The following is a 23,825-nucleotide window of genomic DNA, read 5'->3' as shown; positions in this document are numbered from 1 at the left end:
GTCAGAAAAAGACTCACCAGTGTCCTAAAAAATGCAGTTGTACCCAATGTCCACTTAACCACGGACATGTGGACAAGTGGAGCAGGGCAGGGTCAGGACTATATGACTGTGACAGCCCACTGGGTAGATGTATGGACTCCCGCCGCAAGAACAGCAGCGGCGGCACCAGTAGCAGCATCTCGCAAACGCCAACTCTTTCCTAGGCAGGCTACGCTTTGTATCACCGCTTTCCAGAATACGCACACAGCTGAAAACCTCTTACGGCAACTGAGGAAGATCATCGCGGAATGGCTTACCCCAATTGGACTCTCCTGTGGATTTGTGGCATCGGACAACGCCAGCAATATTGTGTGTGCATTAAATATGGGCAAATTCCAGCACGTCCCATGTTTTGCACATACCTTGAATTTGGTGGTGCAGAATTTTTAAAAAAACGACAGGGGCGTGCAAGAGATGCTGTCGGTGGCCAGAAGAATTGCGGGACACTTTCGGCGTACAGGCACCACGTACAGAAGACTGGAGCACCACCAAAAACTACTGAACCTGCCCTGCCATCATCTGAAGCAAGAAGTGGTAACGAGGTGGAATTCAACCCTCTATATGCTTCAGAGGTTGGAGGAGCAGCAAAAGGCCATTCAAGCCTATACAATTGAGCACGATATAGGAGGTGGAATGCACCTGTCTCAAGTGCAGTGGAGAATGATTTCAACGTTGTGCAAGGTTCTGATGCCCTTTGAACTTGCCACACGTGAAGTCAGTTCAGACACTGCCAGCCTGAGTCAGGTCATTCCCCTCATCAGGCTTTTGCAGAAGAAGCTGGAGACATTGAAGGAGGAGCTAACATGGAGCGATTCCGCTAGGCATGTGGGACTTGTGGATGGAGCCCTTAATTCGCTTAACAAGGATTCACGGGTGGTCAATCTGTTGAAATCAGAGCACTACATTTTGGCCACCGTGCTCGATCCTAGATTTAAAGCCTACCTTGGATCTCTCTTTCCGGCAGACACAAGTCTGCTGGGGTTGAAAGACCTGCTGGTGAGAAAATTGTCAAGTCAAGCGGAACGCGACCTGTCAACATCTCCTCCTTCACATTCTCCCGCAACTGGGGGTGCGAGGAAAAGGCTCAGAATTCCGAGCCCACCCACTGGCGGTGATGCAGGGCAGTCTGGAGCGACTGCTGATGCTGACATCTGGTCCGGACTGAAGGACCTGACAACGATTACTGACATGTCGTCTACTGTCACTGCATATGATTCTCTCACCATTGAAAGAATGGTGGAGGATTATATGAGTGACCGCATCCAAGTAGGCACGTCACACAGTCCGTACTTATACTGGCAGGAAAAAGAGGCAATTTGGAGGCCCTTGCACAAACTGGCTTTATTCTACCTAAGTTGCCCTCCCACAAGTGTGTACTCCGAAAGAGTGTTTAGTGCCGCCGCTCACCTTGTCAGCAATCGGCGTACGAGGTTACATCCAGAAAATGTGGAGAAGATGATGTTCATTAAAATGAATTATAATCAATTCCTCCGTGGAGACATTGACCAGCAGCAATTGCCTCCACAAAGTACACAGGGAGCTGAGATGGTGGATTCCAGTGGGGACGAATTGATAATCTGTGAGGAGGGGGATGTACACGGTGATATATCGGAGGATGATGATGAGGTGGACATCTTGCCTCTGTAGAGCCAGTTTGTGCAAGGAGAGATTAATTGCTTCTTTTTTGGTGGGGGTCCAAACCAACCCGTCATTTCAGTCACAGTCGTGTGGCAGACCCTGTCACTGAAATGATGGGTTGGTTAAAGTGTGCATGTCCTGTTTATACAACATAAGGGTGGGTGGGAGGGCCCAAGGACAATTCCATCTTGCACCTCTTTTTTCTTTAATTTTTCTTTGCGTCATGTGCTGTTTGGGGAGGGTTTTTTGGAAGGGACATCCTGCGTGACACTGCAGTGCCACTCCTAGATGGGCCCGGTGTTTGTGTCGGCCACTAGGGTCGCTTATCTTACTCACACAGCTACCTCATTGCGCCTCTTTTTTTCTTTGCGTCATGTGCTGTTTGGGGAGGTTTTTTTGGAAGGGACATCCTGCGTGACACTGCAGTGCCACTCCTAGATGGGCCCGGTGTTTGTGTCGGCCACTAGGGTCGCTTATCTTACTCACACAGCTACCTCATTGCGCCTCTTTTTTTCTTTGCGTCATGTGCTGTTTGGGGAGGGTTTTTTGGAAGGGACATCCTGCGTGACACTGCAGTGACACTCCTAGATGGGCCCGGTGTTTGTGTCGGCCACTAGGGTCGCTTATCTTACTCACACAGCTACCTCATTGCGCCTCTTTTTTTCTTTGCGTCATGTGCTGTTTGGGGAGGGTTTTTTGGAAGGGACATCCTGCGTGACACTGCAGTGACACTCCTAGATGGGCCCGGTGTTTGTGTCGGCCACTAGGGTCGCTTATCTTTCTCACACAGCTACCTCATTGCGCCTCTTTTTTTCTTTGCGTCATGTGCTGTTTGGGGAGGGTTTTTTGGAAGGGACATCCTGCGTGACACTGCAGTGACACTCCTAGATGGGCCCGGTGTTTGTGTCGGCCACTAGGGTCGCTTATCTTACTCACACAGCTACCTCATTGCGCCTCTTTTTTTCTTTGCGTCATGTGCTGTTTGGGGAGGGTTTTTTGGAAGGGACATCCTGCGTGACACTGCAGTGACACTCCTAGATGGGCCCGGTGTTTGTGTCGGCCACTAGGGTCGCTTATCTTACTCACACAGCTACCTCATTGCGCCTCTTTTTTTCTTTGCGTCATGTGCTCTTTGGGGAGGGTTTTTTGGAAGGGACATCCTGCGTGACACTGCAGTGCCACTCCTAGATGGGCCCGGTGTTTGTGTCGGCCACTAGGGTCGCTTAGCTTAGTCATCCAGCGACCTAGGTGCAAATTTTAGGACTAAAAATAATATTGTGAGGTGTGAGGTATTCAGAATAGACTGAAAATGAGTGTAAATTATGGTTTTTGAGGTTAATAATACTTTGGGATCAAAATGACCCCCAAATTCTATGATTTAAGCTGTTTTTTAGTGTTTTTTAAAAAAAACACCCGAATCCAAAACACACCCGAATCCGACAAAAAAAATTCGGTGAGGTTTTGCCAAAACGCGGTCGAACCCAAAACACGGCCGCGGAACCGAACCCAAAACCAAAACACAAAACCCGAAAAATTTCCGGCGCTCATCTCTAGTTTTTGGGGTAAAATTAGGTGCCTCGGCTTATATTCGGGTCGACTTATACTCGAGTGTATACGGTATATTTCTCCATTAAACTTCATACTATTGTAGTAAGCTTGTGCAATCTATTTCATGTTAATTACCCTTAGATGTGCATACTGTAACTCAAGACATTTCCCATAGCAAAAGTTGGCAGCAACACTTTACTACTACTAATACTAATTCACATACTAATTTCAGTTACCCCACTGTAATTCACCATCCCAGTATCCCCTATGGATGCTAGAGAAAGTATTCTCCTGTTACTGTCAGTGTTTAAATGCAATGTAATAATTAGAATTGTCTTACTCATCCACATTAAGGCCCTCATTCCGAGTTGTTCGCTCGGTAAAAATCTTCGCATCGCAGCGATTTTCCGCTTAATGCGCATGCGCAATGTTCGCACTGCGACTGCGCCAAGTAAATTTGCTATGCACTTAGTAATTTTACTAACGGCTTTTTCATCGTTCTGGCGATCGTAATGTGATTGACAGGAAATGGGTGTTACTGGGCGGAAACAGGCCGTTTTATGGGCGTGTGGGAAAAAACGCTACCGTTTCCGGAAAAAACGCAGGAGTGGCTGGAGAAACGGAGGAGTGTCTGGGCGAACGCTGGGTGTGTTTGTGACGTCAAACCAGGAACGACAAGCAGTGAAATGATCGCAGATGCCGAGTAAGTCTGGAGCTACTCAGAAACTGCTACGAGGTGTGTAATCGCAATATTGCGAATACATCGTTCGCAATTTTAAGATGCTAAGATTCACTCCCAGTAGGCGGCGGCTTAGCATGAGCAAATCTGCTAAAATCCGCTTGCGAGCGAACAACTCGGAATGACCTCCTATATTGCTTATACTCCCCACTTTTGAGGATGAGGAAGGCAAGTATGCAGCTGTATCAAAGTTGTGACAGCCATGTGTACTGCCAGAGGTAACGATGTAGATTCTTATCATACAAAATGTACTGCTTAACCACAGTTCTAAACATAATCCTTACTTATACATGAGTGGATACTAGTTCGGCTCTGTTTGTGTATCCCTCAAATGTAATTCATGATAAAGTGTAATATCTTGTATCACATTCTATAATTTCTTCTGTTAGGAACTTGAATGCATGCATATAGCACTCACAAATATTCACTGTATCATGAAATTCATCATCTGGTTTTATATATATAAATATATATTTTGGGATCCAGTTCAGATCCACACAGGGCACCAGTGCCCTCTGTGGATCTGAACTGGATCCCAAAATAGCGTGCAGGAGACAGCAGCACTCAGCAGACTTATCGATTAAGTAAAAAGCCTTTATTCCGGTCCTACACCGTTTCGAGGACTACCCCCGTCGTCAGGGACAAGTGATAAACATGTGTATCGCTTGTCCCTGATGACGGGGGTAGTCCCCGAAAACGGTGTAGGACCGGAATAAAGGCTTTTTACTTAATTGATAAGTCTGCTGAGTGCCGCTGTCTCCTGCACGCTATATATATATATATATATATATATATATATAATAAATAAATATATATATATATAACCAGAAGAATAGGCGGCACTCCAGAGACTTTGTTAACACTGTTAACAAAGTCTCTGGAGTGCCGCCTATTCTTCTGGTTATATATATATATATATATATATATATATATTTAACAGTGCTTCTTTTAATGAAGACGCATCCTACAATTGTTTCGGGCCACTGCCCGTCATCAGGTATGTACAACGTAATGAAAAGATACAATATATACCCTCACCAGGACCTCCCCCCACATGTAAAAGGTGGTTATTATTGGATCCTGTATCCTAAGGAGGGCACCGGAGCAGATGCTATGACAGCAAGGGGAGTGCCGGCTATGTTGCTTGTTTTTTAACTTTGTCAGTGCACTGTTGAATTTTGTCCTGCGACACCTTGTTTCTGCAAAAAAACACAACAGCTGTTTAATATCTGACACTGATGCTTCAAATGATTTGGAGCATAGTAGCTGGTCATCCACATACTGGATAAGGACTGAGCTATCTGTAGGTACAAAAGATTGCAGGTTATTTTGCAAGTATTGCGAGTACAAAGAAAGACTGTCTATAAATCCTTCGCTTAATCTAGTCCGGGTATACTGAACTCCCTTGTAGGTAAAAGCAAACAGGTAAAAAAAAACATCAAATGTATACAGGTATCGAGAATCAGGATGTATTGGCACAGAGAAAAAGGCACTACATGGATTTATCACAGCGATATGTAGTGTCTGCAGGAATCTGCATCAACATGATGACTGGATTAGACACCGCTGGAAAATGTAATTTCATCCCCTTATTCAATGCCCTTAGATCCTGACTTAATGAAGGTCTATAAGGCTGCTATTTGCCTAGTCCAATACAGTGTAATCTATTTCATCAACATCACTTTTTTCTCATTGATAGCCTGTATTTTACCATATTCAATATAAGGGCCCTCATTCCGAGTTGATCGGTCGCAAGGCGAATTTAGCAGAGTTACACATGCTAAGCCGCCGCCTACTGGGAGTGAATCTTAGCTTCTTAAAATTGCGACCGATGTATTCGCAATATTGCGATTACTAACTACTTAGCAGTTTCAGAGTAGCTTCAGACTTACTCTGCCTGTGCGATCAGTTCAGTGCTTGTCGTTCCTGGTTGACGTCACAAACACACCCAGCGTTCGCCCAGGCACTCCCACCGTTTCTCCGGCCACTCCTGCGTTTTTTCCGGAAACGGTAGCGTTTTCAGCCACACGCCCCTGAAACGCCGTGTTTCCGCCCAGTAACACCCATTTCCTGTCAATCACATTACGATCGCCGGAGCGATGAAAAAGCCGTGAGTAAAATTACTTTCTACATAGCAAAGTTACTTGGCGCAGTCGCAGTGCGAACATTGCGCATGCGTACTAAGCGGATTTTCATTGCGATGCGATGAAAAATACCGAGCGAACAACTCGGAATGAGGGCCAATATACGGTTACTTACACACAAGGCTATTAACCAAACTGCACCAACATACATCTCTTTGCTTATCTTAAAATATCTCTCAAACTGGCCACTTCACTCTTCACAATATCTACATTTCTCATCCACACTCATTACTTGCTCCCATGCACGATTACAAACTTTCCTCGGACTGCACCGACTCTGTGAAATGCTGTACCATGTAAAAGCATTCTCTGAAAACTTACCTATTCAGACAAGCTAATCAAATCCCAGAACTGCTCACATTACCTTCATTATCCAATCTATCTACCAGTTATGTCCCCACACATATTCTTTCTTCACTCTCCCTTCCTACTGATCCTGGTTCACCCCAAACTTAAATGACTGCAAAGCCAAAAACCAACAGGTCACACGAGCATTCACCTCTTTGTATACATCCACTATAAGGGGCCCTACACATTTGACGATGCGCCGCCGAGGTGCCCGACGGCCGAAACGGCCAACGAGCGACCCGGCGGCGGGGGGGCAGTAACGGGGGGAGTGAAGTTTCTTCACTCCCCCCGTCACGCGGCTGCATTGAAGTGCAGGCAAATATGGTGGAGATCGTCCATATTGGCCTGCATGCACAGCCGACGGGAGACCAGCGATGAACGAGCGCGGGGCCGCGCATCGTTCATCGCTGGAGTCTCCACACTGAAAGATATGAACGAGTTCTCGTTCATTTATGAACGATATCGTTCATATCTTTCAGAAAATCGGCCAGTGTGTAGGGCCTATAAGGGTGCATGGTCTGTGACCAACAAAAACTGTTGTCCCAATAAATAATACCTTAATGACTCAACTGCCCATTTAATGGCCAAGCATTCCTGCCCTACAGTTGAGTACCTGCGCTCCCTGGGCAATCATTTATGGCTAAGGTAGAGGATGGGCTTCTCCTCTCCATCTACCTCTCCTAACCCTGTCCCAGTGGCATCCACAAATTGCTTTTTAAAGCCAGGAGCTTGCAAGACAGGCTCAGTACACAAAACTCGTCTCAAATCCTGCCAAGCAGTTTCCACTGGTGTAGACCACATTATCTTGTTTGGAAATTGTTTTTTAAGACATTCGGTTAGTGGAGCCGCCCTAGCGGCGAAATCTCAAATGAACCTGCGATAATATCTGACCAAACCGAGAAATGTCCTAAGTTGTGATTTTCATTTAGGTCTAGACCAGGTGAGGACTGCTTCTACCTTACTAGGCTGAGGTTTAACCTGTCCTCTGCCCACAATGTACCCCAAATACTTGGCCTCAATCATACCAATGGCACATTTCTCAGGGTCGGCGGTAAACCCATGTGCCCGTAGAGACTGTAAAACGGCTTCTACCTTTGGTAGGTGTGACTCCCAGTCAGAGCTGAAAATAACAATGTCATCTAAATATGTAGTGGCATATTCCCTGTGGGGCCGCAGCAACTTATTCATAGCTCTCTGGAAGGTTGCTGAGGCACCATGTAAATCAAATGGGAGCATTTTATATTGGATTAAGCCTTCTGGGATAGAGAAGGCTGTTTTTGCCTTAGCAGCTCCTGTTAACGGAATCTGCCAATAACCTTTTGTCAAATCAAGTGTAGTGAGATATTGATCATTGGCTACATTTTCTACCAACTCATCAACCCGGGGCATAGGGTAAGAATCAAACCGAGACACTTGATTTAATTTACAGAAGTCATTGCAGAACCGTAAAGCACCTGAAGGCTTCGCTACTAGGACAATTGGATTATTCCACTCACTGGTGGATTCCTCTATAACCCCTAGGCATAACATCTCTTCCACCTCCTGCTTTACTGCTGCCAAATCGCTTTGGGTATGCGATATGGCCTCTATTTAATGACCACCCCGGGTGGAGTCACAACATCATGTTGGATGATCTGTGTCTTTCCCGGAATGGCAGAAAACACATCTTAGGAGCATTTCACCAAGTTCACCACTTCCTTTTTCTGTTCAGGAGTAAGCGTGACTTCAATGGGTACCTGGCAGTCTGAAATCTTTTTAGTTACCAAAGTGGGCCGATTGGCAATTTCCTTCCAGGGTTTTAACAGGTTTACATGGTAGACTTGTACCTCCCTCCTTCTACCCTCCTGTCGGACCCTGTAATTGACCGGTCCCACTGCTTGCCATTGTGCATACATCTTGCTTTCTGTGGTGGGCACCAACACACACATTTTGTCTCTCGGATTAAAGGACTAGTTGACTGAGGTGACGTCATACCTCTGTTTCTGACATTGGCCCTCATTCCGAGTTGTTCGCTCGCTAGCTGCTTTTAGCAGCATTGCATACGCTAGGCCGCCGCCCTCTGGGAGTGTATCTTAGCATAGCAGAATAGCGAACAAAAGATTAGCAGATTTGCGAATAGAAAATTCTTAGCAGTTTCTGAGTAGCTCGAGACTTACTCAGCCATTGCGATCAGTTCAGTCAGTTTCGTTCCTGGTTTGACGTCACAAACACACCCAGCGTTCGCCCAGACACTCCCCCGTTTCTTCAGACACTCCCGCGTTTTTCCCAGAAACGCCAGCGTTTTTTCGCACACTCCCATAAAACGGCCAGTTTCCACCCAGAAACACCCACACTTTCTGTCAATCACACTACGATCACCAGAATGATGAAAAATCCTCGTTATGCCGTGAGTAAAATACCTAACTTTTGAATAAAATAACTACCCGCATGCGCTCTGCGAACCTTGCGCATGCGCAGTAAGCGACTAATCGCAATATAGCGAAACTAGGCAACGAGCGAACAACTCGGAATGAGGGCCATTGTTGGGACCTTTCCATGTGTTCGTTCAGTAGTGGCGCAATCTGCATTAAATGGCTGTATAACTGGGCCACAAACTGAAAGACGTAAGGGTACTGACATAGTTGTTCTTCCCACCCTTCTTTTAAGAGATATAGAATTCCTCTGGACTGTCTCCCATAGAGGAGCTCAAAGGGAATAAACCCTGTAGAGGATTGGGGTAATCCGCAAACATCAAGTAAGGTAGGAACAGATCCCAATCTCGTTTTTCTTGTGACACTACCCTCTTTATCATTTGCTTAAGGGTTTAATTAAATCTTTCTACCAGGCCATCTGTCTGCGGGTGGTACACCGAGGTGGCAATCCTGTTTACGTTTAGCAACCGACATAAATCTTTCATGAGTTTAGACATGAAAGGTGTACCTTGGTCTGCTAAGACCTCTTTCGGTATTCCTAAGCGGGTATACATAGTTAGTAGTTCTTTGTAGTGCCAGATTTCATATTGCGCAGGGGTATAGCCTCTGGGTACCTGGTGGCATAATCAACTACCACCAATATGTATTGTTGCCCTCGAGCAGATTTTTCCACTGGCCCTATCAGATCCATACCAATCTGCTCAATAGGTACAGAAATGATAGGGAGGGGTACCAGTGAAGCTCTAAACTCTGGCCATGGGGTCGTCCTCTGGCAGACTGGGCACCCCTGACAATACCTCTTAACGGAAGCATAGATGCCGGGCCAAAAGAACCTTAACTGGATGTGTTGGAGTATTTTCTCCTCCCCTAGATGGCCACCCCACAAATGCGTATGGGCAGCTTCTAACACCAACCGCTCCAGTTTTCGGGGAACTAAGAGCTGATCTACCTTTTTCCCTTGTAAAGTAGCGGCACAATATAGCAAATCATTTTTCAACACAAAATATGGTACACCCTCTGATGGTAAAGCATCAACTACCCTGCCGTTAACTACTTTAACAGTCTCATAGGCGTGTACCAAGTTGCTATCATTGCGTTGATCTCTCCCAAAGTCCTGCAGTTATATTTTATCACCAACTGGGTTCCAATGGCCCTCAGACTCAGTTTCTTGGGGTGGTTTGGGACCGTCAGCCTCTCTCCCCCAGACGCTCATTTTTGGTAGTCTCTGGTCTCTGGCTTCTGAGTTGTTTCGGTGGTTGACGGTTTGTTGGTAGCATGCCAGTTAACCAGCTCCTGCAGCAACGGAAAGTCCTGGCCCAGAATCAGCAGATACGGGGGTCTGGGGGTCACCGCCACTACCACCTTTAACGACCAACCTTGAACGGTCAGGGGTAAGTAGACACGTGGGCACTCCTCCACATCGCCATGGACGCACAACACCCTGACAGAAGGCTGGACCTTGTCAGCTCCCGGAGGAACCATGTTAGCCGTGACAATGGTGAGCTCACTGCTGGTATCCACCAGTGCCCAAATCTCATGGTTTTCCACCTATACCTGAACCCAGAACAGGGAGGACTCTGCTTGGGATACCCCCACCACTGCCATGCTGACCAATGGCCGAGCCATTTTCCCCACACTGCAACCCATCGGCTTGCCCAAGGCAGACGGAGCCTTTGGTTTAACTACTGGGACCTGAGTTCTGGGTTTAGGTGGTGGCCCATATCCTGACCTGGCTTTATTCAGCTTTCCCAGTGTCAGGTGCCTCTCAATCACCACTGCCAACTGCTCAAATGTCTGGGGGTCAGCCTGAAGGGCCCACTGCTGCACTGAGTGGTCTAACACCCGCTTAGCCTGGTCCAGTGCGACTACTTCCACAACCTGTACTGCAGAGTTTTTATCCGGCTACAACCAGGCTTTTGCCAGTCGGGCTAGTTTGGCCAGCTGAATCCTAGGAGGCTCAGACCCCTCCAGCCACCAGTCATGGAGATCTTGGGCTTTGCTGGGCCCCGTCACTCCAATCCTATCCAGTATAGCCTTTTTCAGGCCAGGATAGGAGCGTGTCTCAGCCACAGTCATGTCCACATACACCTGCTGTGCCCCCCTTTTCAACAGGGAATCAGCCTGTCAGACCATTCCTCCACAGACCACCCCAACCGCGTGGCTGTGTGCTCAAACCTAAATTAAATCCATTTGCAGTTGGTATTACAGGCAGTATCATACAGGCACTCTCAGCATAGAAGACTCTTGAAAGGCTTAGGTAGCTATTCTACCGTCAAGAGCAAGGTGACTCTGCCCTGGAAACCTTTATATCAGGAAATCCCAGGTGCTGCTAATCACCTGGGATTCTGCTACTGATTCCAAAACCTTGTCTGGATCCTCCACATTACTTTCATATGGAAAAATGCTGTCTCTGCCACAATATATATATATATATATATATATATATATATATATATATTAGTGATAAGCGGGTTCACCCATTTTACACGGGTCCGAGGCAGGTTCAAACCTTCCCGCCTTGCTCGGCTAACCCGAGCGCGCCCGAACGTCATCATCCAGCTGTCGGATTCTCGCAAGATTCGGATTCTATATAAGCAGCCGCGCGTCGCCGCCATTTTCACTCGTGCATTGGAGATGATAGGGAGTGGACGTGGCTGGCGTCCTCTCCGTTTATTGTTGAACTTGATTGCTTTATTGCTTAATTGTGGGGAGGACTGGGGAGCAGCTGTTAGGAGGAGTACAGTGCAGAGTTTTGCTGATCAGTGACCACCAGTTTTATCCGTTCTCTGCCTGAAAAAAATGGTCCATATCTGTGCTCAGTGTGCTGCATAATATATCTGTGCTCACACTGCTTAATTGTGGGGACTGGGGAGCACCTGTATTATATAGCAGGAGTACAGTGCAGAGTTTTGCTGACAGTGACCACCAGTATACGTTGTCTGCCTGAAAAACACTCCATATCTGTGCTCAGTGTGCTGCTTTATTGTGGGGACTGGGGACCACCAGTATAATTAATATTATATAGGAGGAGTACAGTGCAGAGTGTCCACCAGTATACTATATATAGCAGTACGATACGGAAGGCCACTGCTGTGCCTACCTCTGTGTCGTCATTAAGTATACTATCCATCTACATTCTATACCTGTGGTGCATTTTAGTTTTGCAGTTTGCCGACACAGTGACCACCAGTATACTATATATAGCAGTACGATACGGAAGGCCACTAGTGTGCCTACCTCTGTGTCGTCATTAAGTATACTATCCATCTACATTCTATACCTGTGGTGCATTTTAGTTTTGCAGTTTGCCGACACAGTGACCACCAGTATACTATATATAGCAGTACGATACGGAAGGCCACTGCTGTGCCTACCTCTGTGTCGTCATTAAGTATACACTCCATCTACATTCTATACCTGTGGTGCATTTTAGTTGTGCGCAGTATATATAGTAGTAGGCCATTGCTATTGATACTGGCATATAATTCCACACATTAAAAAATGGAGAACAAAAATGTGGAGGGTAAAATAGGGAAAGATCAAGATCCACTTCCACCTCGTGCTGAAGCTTCTGCCACTAGTCATGGCCGAGACGATGAAATGCCATCAACGTCGTCTTCCAAGGCCGATGCCCAATGTCATAGTAGAGAGCATGTAAAATCCAAAAAACAAAAGTTCAGTAAAATGACCCATAAATCTAAATTGAAAGCGTCTGATGAGAAGCGTAAACTTGCCAATATGCCATTTACGACACGGAGTGGCAAGGAACGGCTGAGGCCCTGGCCTATGTTCATGGCTAGTGGTTCAGATTCACATGAGGATGGAAGCACTCATCCTCTCGCTAATAAAATGAAAAGACTTAAGCTGGCAAAAGCACAGCAAAGAACTGTGCGTTCTTCTAAATCACAAATCCCCAAGGAGAGTCCAATTGTGTCGGTTGCGATGCCTGACCTTCCCAACACTGGACGGGAAGAGCTTGCGCCTTCCACCATTTGCATGCCCCCTGCAAGTGCTGGAAGGAGCACCCGCAGTCCAGTTCCTGATAGTCAAATTGAAGATGTCAGTGTTGAAGTACAGCAGGATGAGGATATGGGTGTTGCTGGCGCTGGGGAGGAAATTGACAAGGAGGATTCTGATGGTGAGGTGGTTTGTTTAAGTCAGGCACCCGGGGAGACACCTGTTGTCCGTGGGACGAATATGGCCATTGACATGCCTGGTCAAAATACAAAAAAAATCAGCTCTTCGTGTGGAATTATTTCAACACAAATGCGGACAACAGGTGTCAAGCCGTGTGTTGCCTTTGTCAAGCTGTAATAAGTAGGGGTAAGGACGTTAACCACCTCGGAACATCCTCCCTTATACGTCACCTGCAGCGCATTCATCATAAGTCAGTGACAAGTTCAAAAACTTTGGATGACAGCGGAAGCAGTCCACTGACCACTAAATCCCTTCTTCTTGTAACCAAGCTCCTGCAAACCACACCACCAACTCCCTCAGTGTCAATTTCCTCCTTACCCAGGAAAGCCAATAATCCTGCAGGCCATGTCACTGGCAAGTCTGACGAGTCCTCTCCTGCCTGGGATTCCTCCGATGCATCCTTGAGTGTAACGCCTACTGCTGCTGGCGCTGCTGTTGTTGCTGCTGGGAGTCGATCGTCATCCCAGAGGGGAAGTCGGAAGACCACTTGTACTACTTCCAGTAAGCAATTGACTATCCAACAGTCCTTTGCGAGGAAGATGAAATATCACAGCAGTCATCCTGCTGCAAAGCAGATAACTCAGGCCTTGGCAGCCTGGGTGGTGAGAAACGTGGTTCCGGTATCCATCGTTAATTCAGAGGCAACTATTGACTTGATTGAGGTACTGTGTCCCCGGTACCAAATACCATCTAGGTTCCATTTCTCTAGGCAGGCGATACCAAAAATGTACACAGACCTCAGAAAAAGACTCACCAGTGTCCTAAAAAATGCAGTTGTACCCAGTGTCCACTTAACCACGGACATGTGGACAAGTGGAGCAGGGCAGACTCAGGACTATATGACTGTGACAGCCCACTGGGTAGATGTATTGCCTCCCGCAGCAAGAACAGCAGCGGCGGCACCAGTAGCAGCATCTCGCAAACGCCAACTCGTTCCTAGGCAGGCTACGCTTTGTATCACCGCTTTCCATAAGAGGCACACAGCTGAAAACCTCTTACGGGAACTGAGGAAGATCATCGCAGAATGGCTTACCCCAATTGGACTCTCCTGGGGATTTGTGACATCGGACAATGCCAGCAATATTGTGCGTGCATTACATATGGGCAAATTCCAGCACGTCCCATGTTTTGCACATACATTGAATTTGGTGGTGCAGAATTATTTAAAAAATGACAGGGGCGTGCAAGAGATGCTGTCGGTGGCCCGAAGAATTGCGGGCCACTTTCGGCATTCAGGCACCGCGTACAGAAGACTGGAACACCACCAAACATTCCTGAACCTGCCCTGCCATCATCTGAAGCAAGTGGTAACGAGGTGGAATTCAACCCTCTACATGCTTCAGAGGATGGAGGAGTAGCAAAAGGCCATTCAAGCCTATACATCTGGCCACGATATAGGCAAAAGAGGGGGAATGCACCTGACTCAAGCGCAGTGGAGAATGATTTCAACGTTGTGCAAGGTTCTGCAACCCTTTGAACTTGCCACACGTGAAGTCAGTTCAGACACTGCCAGCCTGAGTCAGGTCATTCCCCTCATCAGGCTTTTGCAGAAGAAGCTGGAGACATTGAAGGAGGAGCTAAAACAGAGCGATTCCGCTAGGCATGTGGGACTTGTGGATGGAGCCCTTAATTCGCTTAACCAGGATTCACGGGTGGTCAATCTGTTGAAATCAGAGCACTACATTTTGGCCACCGTGCTTGATCCTAGATTTAAAACCTACGTTGTATCTCTCTTTCCGGCAGACACAAGTCTGCAGAGGTTCAAAGACCTGCTGGTGAGAAAATTGTCAAGTCAAGCGGAACGTGACCCGTCAACATCTCCTCCTTCACATTCTCCCGCAACTGGGGGTGCGAGGAAAAGGCTAAGAATTCCGAGTCCACCCGCTGGCGGTGATGCAGGGCAGTCTTGAGCAAATGCTGACATCTGGTCCGGACTGAAGGACCTGCCAACGATTACTGACATGTCATCTACTGTCACTGCATATGATTCTCTCACCATTGAAAGAATGGTGGAGGATTATATGAGTGACCGCATCCAAGTAGGCACCTCAGACAGTCCGTACGTATACTGGCAGGAAAAAGAGGCAATTTGGAGGCCCTTGCACAAACTGGCTTTATTCTACCTAAGTTGCCCTCCCTCCAGTGTGTACTCCGAAAGAGTGTTTAGTGCAGCCGCTCACCTTGTCAGCAATCGGCGTACGAGGTTACTTCCAGAAAATGTGGAGAAGATGATGTTCATTAAAATGAATTATAATCAATTCCTCCGTGGAGACATTCACCAGCAGCAATTGCCTCCAGAAAGTACACGGGGACCTGAGATGGTGGATTCCAGTGGGGACGAATTAATAATCTGTGAGGAGGGGGATGTACACAGTGAAAGGGGTGAGGAATCGGAGGATGATGATGAGGTGGACATCTTGCCTCTGTAGAGCCAGTTTGTGTAAGGAGAGATTTATTGCTTCTTTTTTGGTGGGGGCCCAAACCAACCAGTAATTTCAGTCACAGTCGTGTGGCAGACCCTGTCGCTGAAATGATGGGTTCGTTAAAGTGTGCATGTCCTGTTTATACAACATAAGGGTGGGTGGGAGGGCCCAAGGACAATTCCATCTTGCACCTCTTTTTTCTTTCATTTTTCTTTGCATCATGTGCTGTTTGGGGACAATTTTTTTGAAGTGCCATCCTGCCTGACACTGCAGTGCCACTCCTAGATGGGCCAGGTGTTTGTGTCGGCCACTTGTGTCGCTTAGCTTAGTCACACAGCGACCTTGGTGCGCCTCTTTTTTTCTTTGCATCATGTGCTGTTTGGGGACTATTTTTTTTAAGTGCCATCCTGCCTGACACTGCAGTGCCACTCCTAGATGGGCCAGGTGTTTGTGTCGGCCACTTGTGTCGCTTAGCTTAGTCACACAGCGACCTTGGTGCGCCTCTTTTTTTCTTTGCATCATGTGCTGTTTGGGGACTATTTTTTTGAAGTGCCATCCTGCCTGACACTGCAGCGCCACTCCTAGATGGGCCAGGTGTTTGTGTCGGCCACTTGTGTCGCTTAGCTTAGCCATCCAGCGACCTCGGTGCAAATTGTAGGACTAAAAATAATATTGTGAGGTGTTCAGAATAGACTGGAAATGAGTGGAAATTATGGTAATTGAGGTTAATAATACTATGGGATCAAAATGACCCCCAAATTCTATGATTTAAGCTGTTTTTTAGGGTTTTTTGAAAAAAACACCCGAATCCAAAACACACCCGAATCCGACAAAAAAATTTCGGTGAGGTTTTGCCAAAACGCGTCCGAATCCAAAACACGGCCGCGGAACCGAACCCAAAACCAAAACACAAAACCCGAAAAATGTCCGGTGCACATCACTAATATATATATATATATCTTGTAAGCTCCACTTGGGCAGGGACTGATGTGAAAGTACAAATGTTCTCTGTAAAGTGCTGCGGAATATGTGTGCGCTATATAAATAACTGCTAATAAATAAATAAATTATATATATATATATATATATATATATATATATATATACATACACAGTGCCAGATTAAGGTCCACATAGGCCTGGAGCTAAAATTTCTGAAGGGCCTATTGTGTGCCACCGCAGAGCATGTGATCAGCGCCGCAGAGAAGTTCTCCCTGTGCGTGCAGGGTGGTGTGGTGGCATACTACATCACTACGCTACCTCCCCACATTACAAATCTTCACTATAGTACATCTCTGCACAGTATCACTCCTACACTACATCTCCACACTATTGTCCTAATTCAGCACTTGCTGAAGTGCTAAAATTATTTTGAGATTTTAGCACTTCTGCACGTGCCAGCGTGCATGTGCAAGGACTTAAACTGCGTTTGCAGTCTTAGTCCTGTCAGGTGCGGTGACGCCAGCTTTGTGGGCGTTGACGCATCATTTGGGGTGCGCGGTCTGGAAAATGCAGGTATATCCGGACCATTTGTGGGGCAGCCGCTGCAACCCAAAAGATGGTGGCCCTCCGTCTGCCTACGCAGCCTGGCAGGGGGCTACCCTTATCATGTGAGCGCTTTGCTAAGCAGCAAAGCGCTTGCATATTAGCCAGGGGGGACACGGCACATGGGGCGGTCTTGACCTGTGCTGGGCGTCCCTCCACATGTTAGTGTAAAGGGTTGTAGTTGTGCGATTTTTCGCACAACTACAACCTATGCCCTATATCCCTGCAATACAACACTATGCTACTTCCCGACACTGCATTCCTGCACTATATCTACCACCCCAAACTACCTTACCACTCTACATCACTATGCAACCTACCCACACTATATCACTGCACGACATGCCTGCACTATATCACTTAGCTACCTCCCCACACTACATTTCAGGCCAGCACTATACATACCCAAACTTCCTCCCTACACTACATCACTGTTACCTACTTACACTACATCCCTGAACTATATCCCTGAATTACCTCCCCACACTACATTTCTGCACCAGAGGGGTAATTCAGAGTTGATCGCAACAGCAAATTTGTTAGCATTTGGGCAAAACCATGTGCACTGCAGGGGGGGGCAGACATAACATTTGCAGAGAGAGTTAAGGGCCCTACACATATGGCGATGTGCCGCCGAGGTGCCTGACGCCAGATACGGCCATTGGATGACCCGGCGGCGGGGAGAGGGGGGAGGTGATGGGGGGAGTGAAGAACCACCCGGCTCCATAGCAGTGCATGATAATATTGACGAGATTGTCCATATTGGCCTGCATGCATATGCGACGGGGCACCAACAATTAACGAACGCGGGGCAGCGCATCATTCATCCTTGCTGCCTCCACACTGAATGATATGAACGAGTTCAACGTTCATATCGTTCAGTGAAGTCTGTCAGTGTGTAGGGCCCATTAGATTTGGGTGGGTTATTTTGTTTCTGTGCAGGGTAAAAACTGGCTGCTTTATTTTTACACTGCAATTTAGAACACACCCCACCAAAATCTAACTCTCTCTTCACATGTTATATCTGCCCCCCCTGCAGTGCACATGGTTTTGCCCAACTGTTAACAAATTTGCTGCTGCGATCAACTCTGAATTAGGCCCCATATCACTGTACTAACACCCCACACTACATCACTATGCTGCCTCCTCATACTACATCTCTGTGGCATATCACTGCACTACCACCCCACACTACATCACTATGCTGCCTCCCCACACTACATCTCTGCACCATATCACTGCACTACCACCCCACACTACATCACTACGCTACCTCCCCACATTACATTCCAGCACTATACATACCCAAACTTCCTCCCAACACTACGTCATTGTTGCCTACTAACACTACATCCCTGCACTATACCCCTGAACTACCTCTCCACACTACATCACAGCACTATACCACTACACTACCTCCCCACACTACATCTCTGTACCATATCACTGCACTACCACCACACACTACATTGCTATGCTACCTCCTCACACTACATCTCACCAATAAATACCTGCACTAACTCTCCCCCCTACATCACTACACTGTCTCCCTCACATTGTAAAACTGCACTACCTCCCCACAATACATTTTTCTCTGTAACTTTGCACAGGTCTTTACGTGCAGCGCAGCTCCGGGAGAGAAGTTTAGAGTGATGCAGTCCAGGGAGAATAGGGGGTAAGAAGCGGTGGGCCTGGGGATGGGAATGGGAGGGATTACCCTGGATGTCCGCTTACTCACTACAGTGCATCAGCCCATGGGTGGCTGGCTTAGGCATGTGCACATGCCTATTCTCAGTGCCCAATCTGTACCTGCCTCCTGGGTGCCCTGGACCACTGATGACAGTCACTTTGTGCCCATGTAAAGCCCTGATTCATAAGCCTTTTTGATGAGCAGCTCCCCAAAATTTCCCTAACTATAAAAACAGTGCTCCGTATCTGCTGGATACAATGTGGGGTACAGTGCGGAATACATTGGGACACACAGATATTGAGCAAGTTACAGTGTGGGACACACAATGCGGGTCAGATACAGTGCAGGTGGATACAGTGTGGGTTGGATATATTGTTGGTCGGATACAGTGCAGGTTGGATACAGTGCGGCTCAGATAAATGTGCTGTGGGGAGCACAGGGAGGCAATATATGGGTGAAGGACTGCATGTACAATGAGGGGCTGTGTGGGGCACAGGGAGGCAATATATGGGTGAAGGACTGCATGTACAATGAGGGGCTGTGTGGGGCACAGGCAGAGCCGGCGCCACCACTAGGCAGCTTTAGGCAGCTGCCTATGGGCGGCGGCTACTGGAGGGCGGCAGCTCACGCTGCTGATGAATGCTTCCCTGACCCTTGCTCAGCTGAGCTCCTCCTCTTCCTTAAGAGGAATATGTTGTGTATTACCGGGGAGGCGACCTGTAATATAGCCAGCAGCACGCTGCTTACTCTATGTGCAAAGAGTATTAGAGGCGCTGCCGATGGGTTACACTCACACTGTCAGCGCTAGCGGCGGAGAACAGTTGGGCGGCCGCGGCATCCCTGCAGCGCTGACAATGTGAGTGTAACCCATCGGCAGCGCCTCTAATACTCTTTGCACATAGAGTAAGCAGCGTGCTGCCGGCTATAGTTACAGTTCTTCTCTCCGCCTCTCCGGTATTGTTACAGTTTTTCTGCTCCTCTCCGCGCTGACATACTGTATTCCCGCCCCGCGCCACAAGAACAGACTCTGCATGTGGGAGTCCTGCGGGTATGATTGTGTTGTGCTTTGTGAGGGACTAGGACTACACTGCAGAGCAGACTGCGGGCGGCTCCCCTGCTGCTGTTCACTGTCTGAGTGGATCACAGTCCCCTTCTTATGCAGCCTGCAATAAATCTCTTCTTCACTGGGACTCCTTCTCCTGCAGCCATAAGGTACCCTTATATTGCAGGCTCAGTACTCCATTCCTCTACTGTAGAAGAATTTGGATTTGAGGTTGTGATTTGGGGGGGGTGCAGATATAGATATATATGCGTATATATATATATATATATATATATATATATAGTGTGTTTATATATATATATATATATATATATACGCAATCATATATATATATATATATATATATATATTAATCAGTTAATATCCGGCACTCAATTACATAGCATAAATACATGCCCCGTTGCGCTCTGCTGTATATTGCATGGCAGTGAATGTATAAAGATTCAGTTCGGCTGCACTCAGGGGTAATCTATCCTATGTCCAGACACAGTACAGCCTGTCTGGGGGTCCCCGCAAAATGTCACACATAGTGGTTTTTTAAAAATATAATTTTCAGAGCCTGGGTGGGTTTTTTTTTTTGGCAGGGGGAGGGGGGGTTGTAGTGCAGCAGACACATGTTTTGCCTAGGGTGCCGAGAAACCTTGCACCGGCCCTGGGCACAGGGAGGCTGTATTTGGGGGTATACGAGTGTAGGTACCATGAGGTGCTCTGTGGGGCACAGGGAGGCAATATATGGGGTTGTGAGGAGAGTAAACAGTAAAGATGTGTACACATGGAATGAAATTATGAAATGATTTTGTTGCTTTGGACCGATCCAAACGACAAATCAATTTAAAACTGCCGTGTTTATGCATGACAACGATGCGCACATCCACAGGTCGCTAGCGACAGCCTCAGATCTTTTGAACATGCAGGATTCAGCATGGCCTGCAAAGACACCCCTCCCCCCCTTGTCAATGCAGGCCCCACCACCAAGTCCGGTTCCTGACGATGTTGCATTGTATGCACATCGTCCCGTGTGTCCCCACCATAAGGCAGCACATGTCAGGTACAGGTGGCACACGTTAGACAAATAACTACAGTATGTAATGTGCAGCACTGAAAAATGGGCAGTACCCAGCATGTAAGGGTTAACTCACTTCAGGCGGGGAAGTCGCCTCTCTGTGGGGGTTCTTGGCTGGTCAAACTGCCCTTGGTCCAGCATCAGGTAGAAAAAGATCACCACGCAGAAGATAGCGCTGTCGAGCACCGTGATCTGCCGACTCAGCTTCATAGTCCTTGTCAGCACCAGCACAGCTCTCCAAACACTGCAGGCTGGGTCACACCAACAAGTTCTTCCCCCAGGCGTGCACAGTCACTCACAACTGATTTAAATTGTATAGTGGCACGCTGTGCGCTGGTGGGCAGTGAGGAGAGAATGTAGGTCTCGATGCACAGCACATCCTGCAGGACTTGCTCATTTTTCAAAATGGGGTCCCAAAATGCCTATAGCGTGTATTTTGGGTTCACTGAATCTCTCATATCACATGCCTGCTTTCTTTTCTAATCTTTCACTTAGAGTCTCTTTCTGTACTTACTTATTTTGTAACACACCTGAATCACCTACTTTACTGTCTCAGGTACATTACTCTTTTTACCTTACCTGCGTTAATTCCTTACCTACATTCCCTCTTTACTTTCCCTCCCATGTTACCTCTCTCCTACCTTTTCCTGCCCTGCCCTACCTCGTATAGTGTGTGACAATACAGCAGAGTTGAGTGCTGGCCCCGCCCACTGCACGATGCAGTATCAGGAAGTGATGCACAGCCCAGCCACCGAGCATCAGCACGGACTGCAACATCAGTGATACTGGCTGCGCTGGGTGCTTTTACCAAACGCTGCCTGATCGGAGATGAGCTCTAATCACGGCAGCTGGCCCACTGGAGAGGAGAGTACAGGCCACTGTGGGGACAAAGCAATGCAGCCATTGGTTTTTTATCCTGTCAACACTGCCTCATTGTTAATCAAGCCCTGTAAGTATGTGTGTGTGTATAAATATATATATATATATACCAATACAATTCAGCCGGCACTCCTTGCTTCTAAACTACTGGTCCCGGTGTCCTGTGCAGCATTCCATAACATACCCATACAATAGGCACGGCACTCCAGGGACTCGTTCCAATAAGGCTTTTATTCAAGGTGCTGTGATCAACATGTTTCGGGGCATGTATGTATGTCTTGTTTGTTTTGGTGGGTCCTGACGAAGGGGCGCATGCCCCGAAACATGTTGATCACAGCACCTTGAATAAAAGCCTTATTGGAACGAGTCCCTGGAGTGCGGTGCCTATTGTATGGGTATATATATATATATATATATATATATATATAAAACGTGGAAAGGGGCAAAATAGCATGGGTTTTCTCTGGGATCAATTTTATCATGTTCTTTTTGGCACAGGGCACCAAAAGGTCTAGTTACGGCGTGGTATCCTTAGTGCAAGGGATCTGAAAACAGATGACTGTCTGATGGGTGTGGTATGGTTTGCCGGCAGTCGGGGTCCCAGCGACCAGCATACCGGCGCCGGAATCCCGACCGCTGACATACCGACAGCTGGGCGAGCGCAAATGAGCCCCTTGTGGGCATGGTGGCACTATCTATTCTTCCTCCAGGGGGGTCGTAGACCCCCAAGAGGGAGAAAAGATGTCTGTATGCCGGTGGTCGGGATTCCGGCACCGGTATGGTGGGCGCCAGAAGACCACCCGGTCTGATATATGTAGAGTCTGATTAATTGCTGTAACTTTCTCAAGCAGTTGTTTAAAAGCTGTCAACCTATTTAACAGTTTCCTTATACATTTTTTGTAGGTACACAGAAAGAACGGGGGCTTCTGCAGTGGAAACAAGGAACCAGCGCCAGCACAGACACATGTGCAGATCTGAGAACCTATGACTTTCCATGTGGAATGGAATTCATTAAGAAAATACAGTGCTTTAGATGGATTCCAGTTTGTCCTGTTTTCAAAGGATTCAAAGCTGCTGCACATAAATCTGTAGCAAATGATTCAATTCATCAGGATCAAAGAAATAATTCATTATGCACAAAAGTGTAATGGAAAATATTTTTTTTTAAATACATGCAATTAGAATTTACAAAATAGTTGAACTTGGTGTACCAAGTTCAACATGTCTTATTTGTATAAAATTGTCATTTTAAAAAATACCAACAAGGTTTAATGATTAAATAAATAAAAAAATCAATATTTGATCATTAAATGCCTGTATTGTTGCCAATTCATTACTAGCGAACTACATGACCATTTAAGCTATAATTGAATGATACTTCTACAGAAGACAGTAACATTCACAAACATACAGTATATACGTTAATTCTCTCATATCCAAAATTCCAAAACACAGAATATTCTGAAATACAATTTTTTTAAGAGCGACTGAAATATTGTAGTGACACCTTTGCTTTCTGATGGTTAAATGTACACAATCTTTGTTTCATGCACAATATTAATAATATAGAACATTATGTTCAGGCTATGTGAATAAAGTGTAAATGACACTTTCATTAATTTCCTGTATGTACACAAACTTTGTTAAATGTACCAAATTATTAAAAATAATATATAAAATTACCTTCAGACTATGTGTATAAAGTGTATATTAAAAATAAATGCATTTATGTGTGTAGACTTTGAACCCATCCCCAAGATAAATAATTTTGATAAGTAACATAGTAACATAGTAACATAGTAATTGAGGTTGAAAAGAGGCAATTTACCCATCGTGTTCAACCTGTATTAAGTTGTGATGAATCTACATACACACTGAATAATGTTTTATGACTAGCTAACTACTATAACTCATATAACCCCTAAATTAACCTTGTTGATATTTTAAATATTATAACTTTGGATATCATTTTCATTCTGAAATGTATCCATTCCTTTTTTAAATCCATTTACAGAGTCCGCCATTACCACCTTCCCTGGCAGGGAATTCCACATCCTAATTGCCCTAACAGTGAAGAACCCTTTCCTCCGTCGCGTTT

The 23,825-nt window shown here is 46.5% G+C and overlaps 1 protein-coding gene across 3 annotated transcripts in view; it reads left to right on the top strand.

The window, feature by feature from the left end:
• SLC23A1 (solute carrier family 23 member 1) overlaps window positions 1-23,379 on the top strand; it is an 894,224-nt gene extending 870,845 nt beyond the window's left edge. For all 3 annotated transcript variants that reach the window (XM_063928249.1, XM_063928250.1, XM_063928251.1), the window contains exon 14: window positions 22,631-23,379. In XM_063928249.1, the coding sequence (XP_063784319.1) occupies window positions 22,631-22,875 (245 nt within the window). In that variant the 3' untranslated portion in view covers window positions 22,876-23,379. The remainder of the gene's footprint in view (window positions 1-22,630) is intronic.
• The last annotated feature ends 446 nt before the right edge of the window (window positions 23,380-23,825 follow it).

This window comes from Pseudophryne corroboree, chromosome 6 (assembly GCF_028390025.1).
Source record: "Pseudophryne corroboree isolate aPseCor3 chromosome 6, aPseCor3.hap2, whole genome shotgun sequence".
Taxonomy (NCBI): Eukaryota; Metazoa; Chordata; class Amphibia; order Anura; family Myobatrachidae; genus Pseudophryne; species Pseudophryne corroboree.
This window is presented reverse-complemented; position numbering and strand designations above follow the sequence as displayed.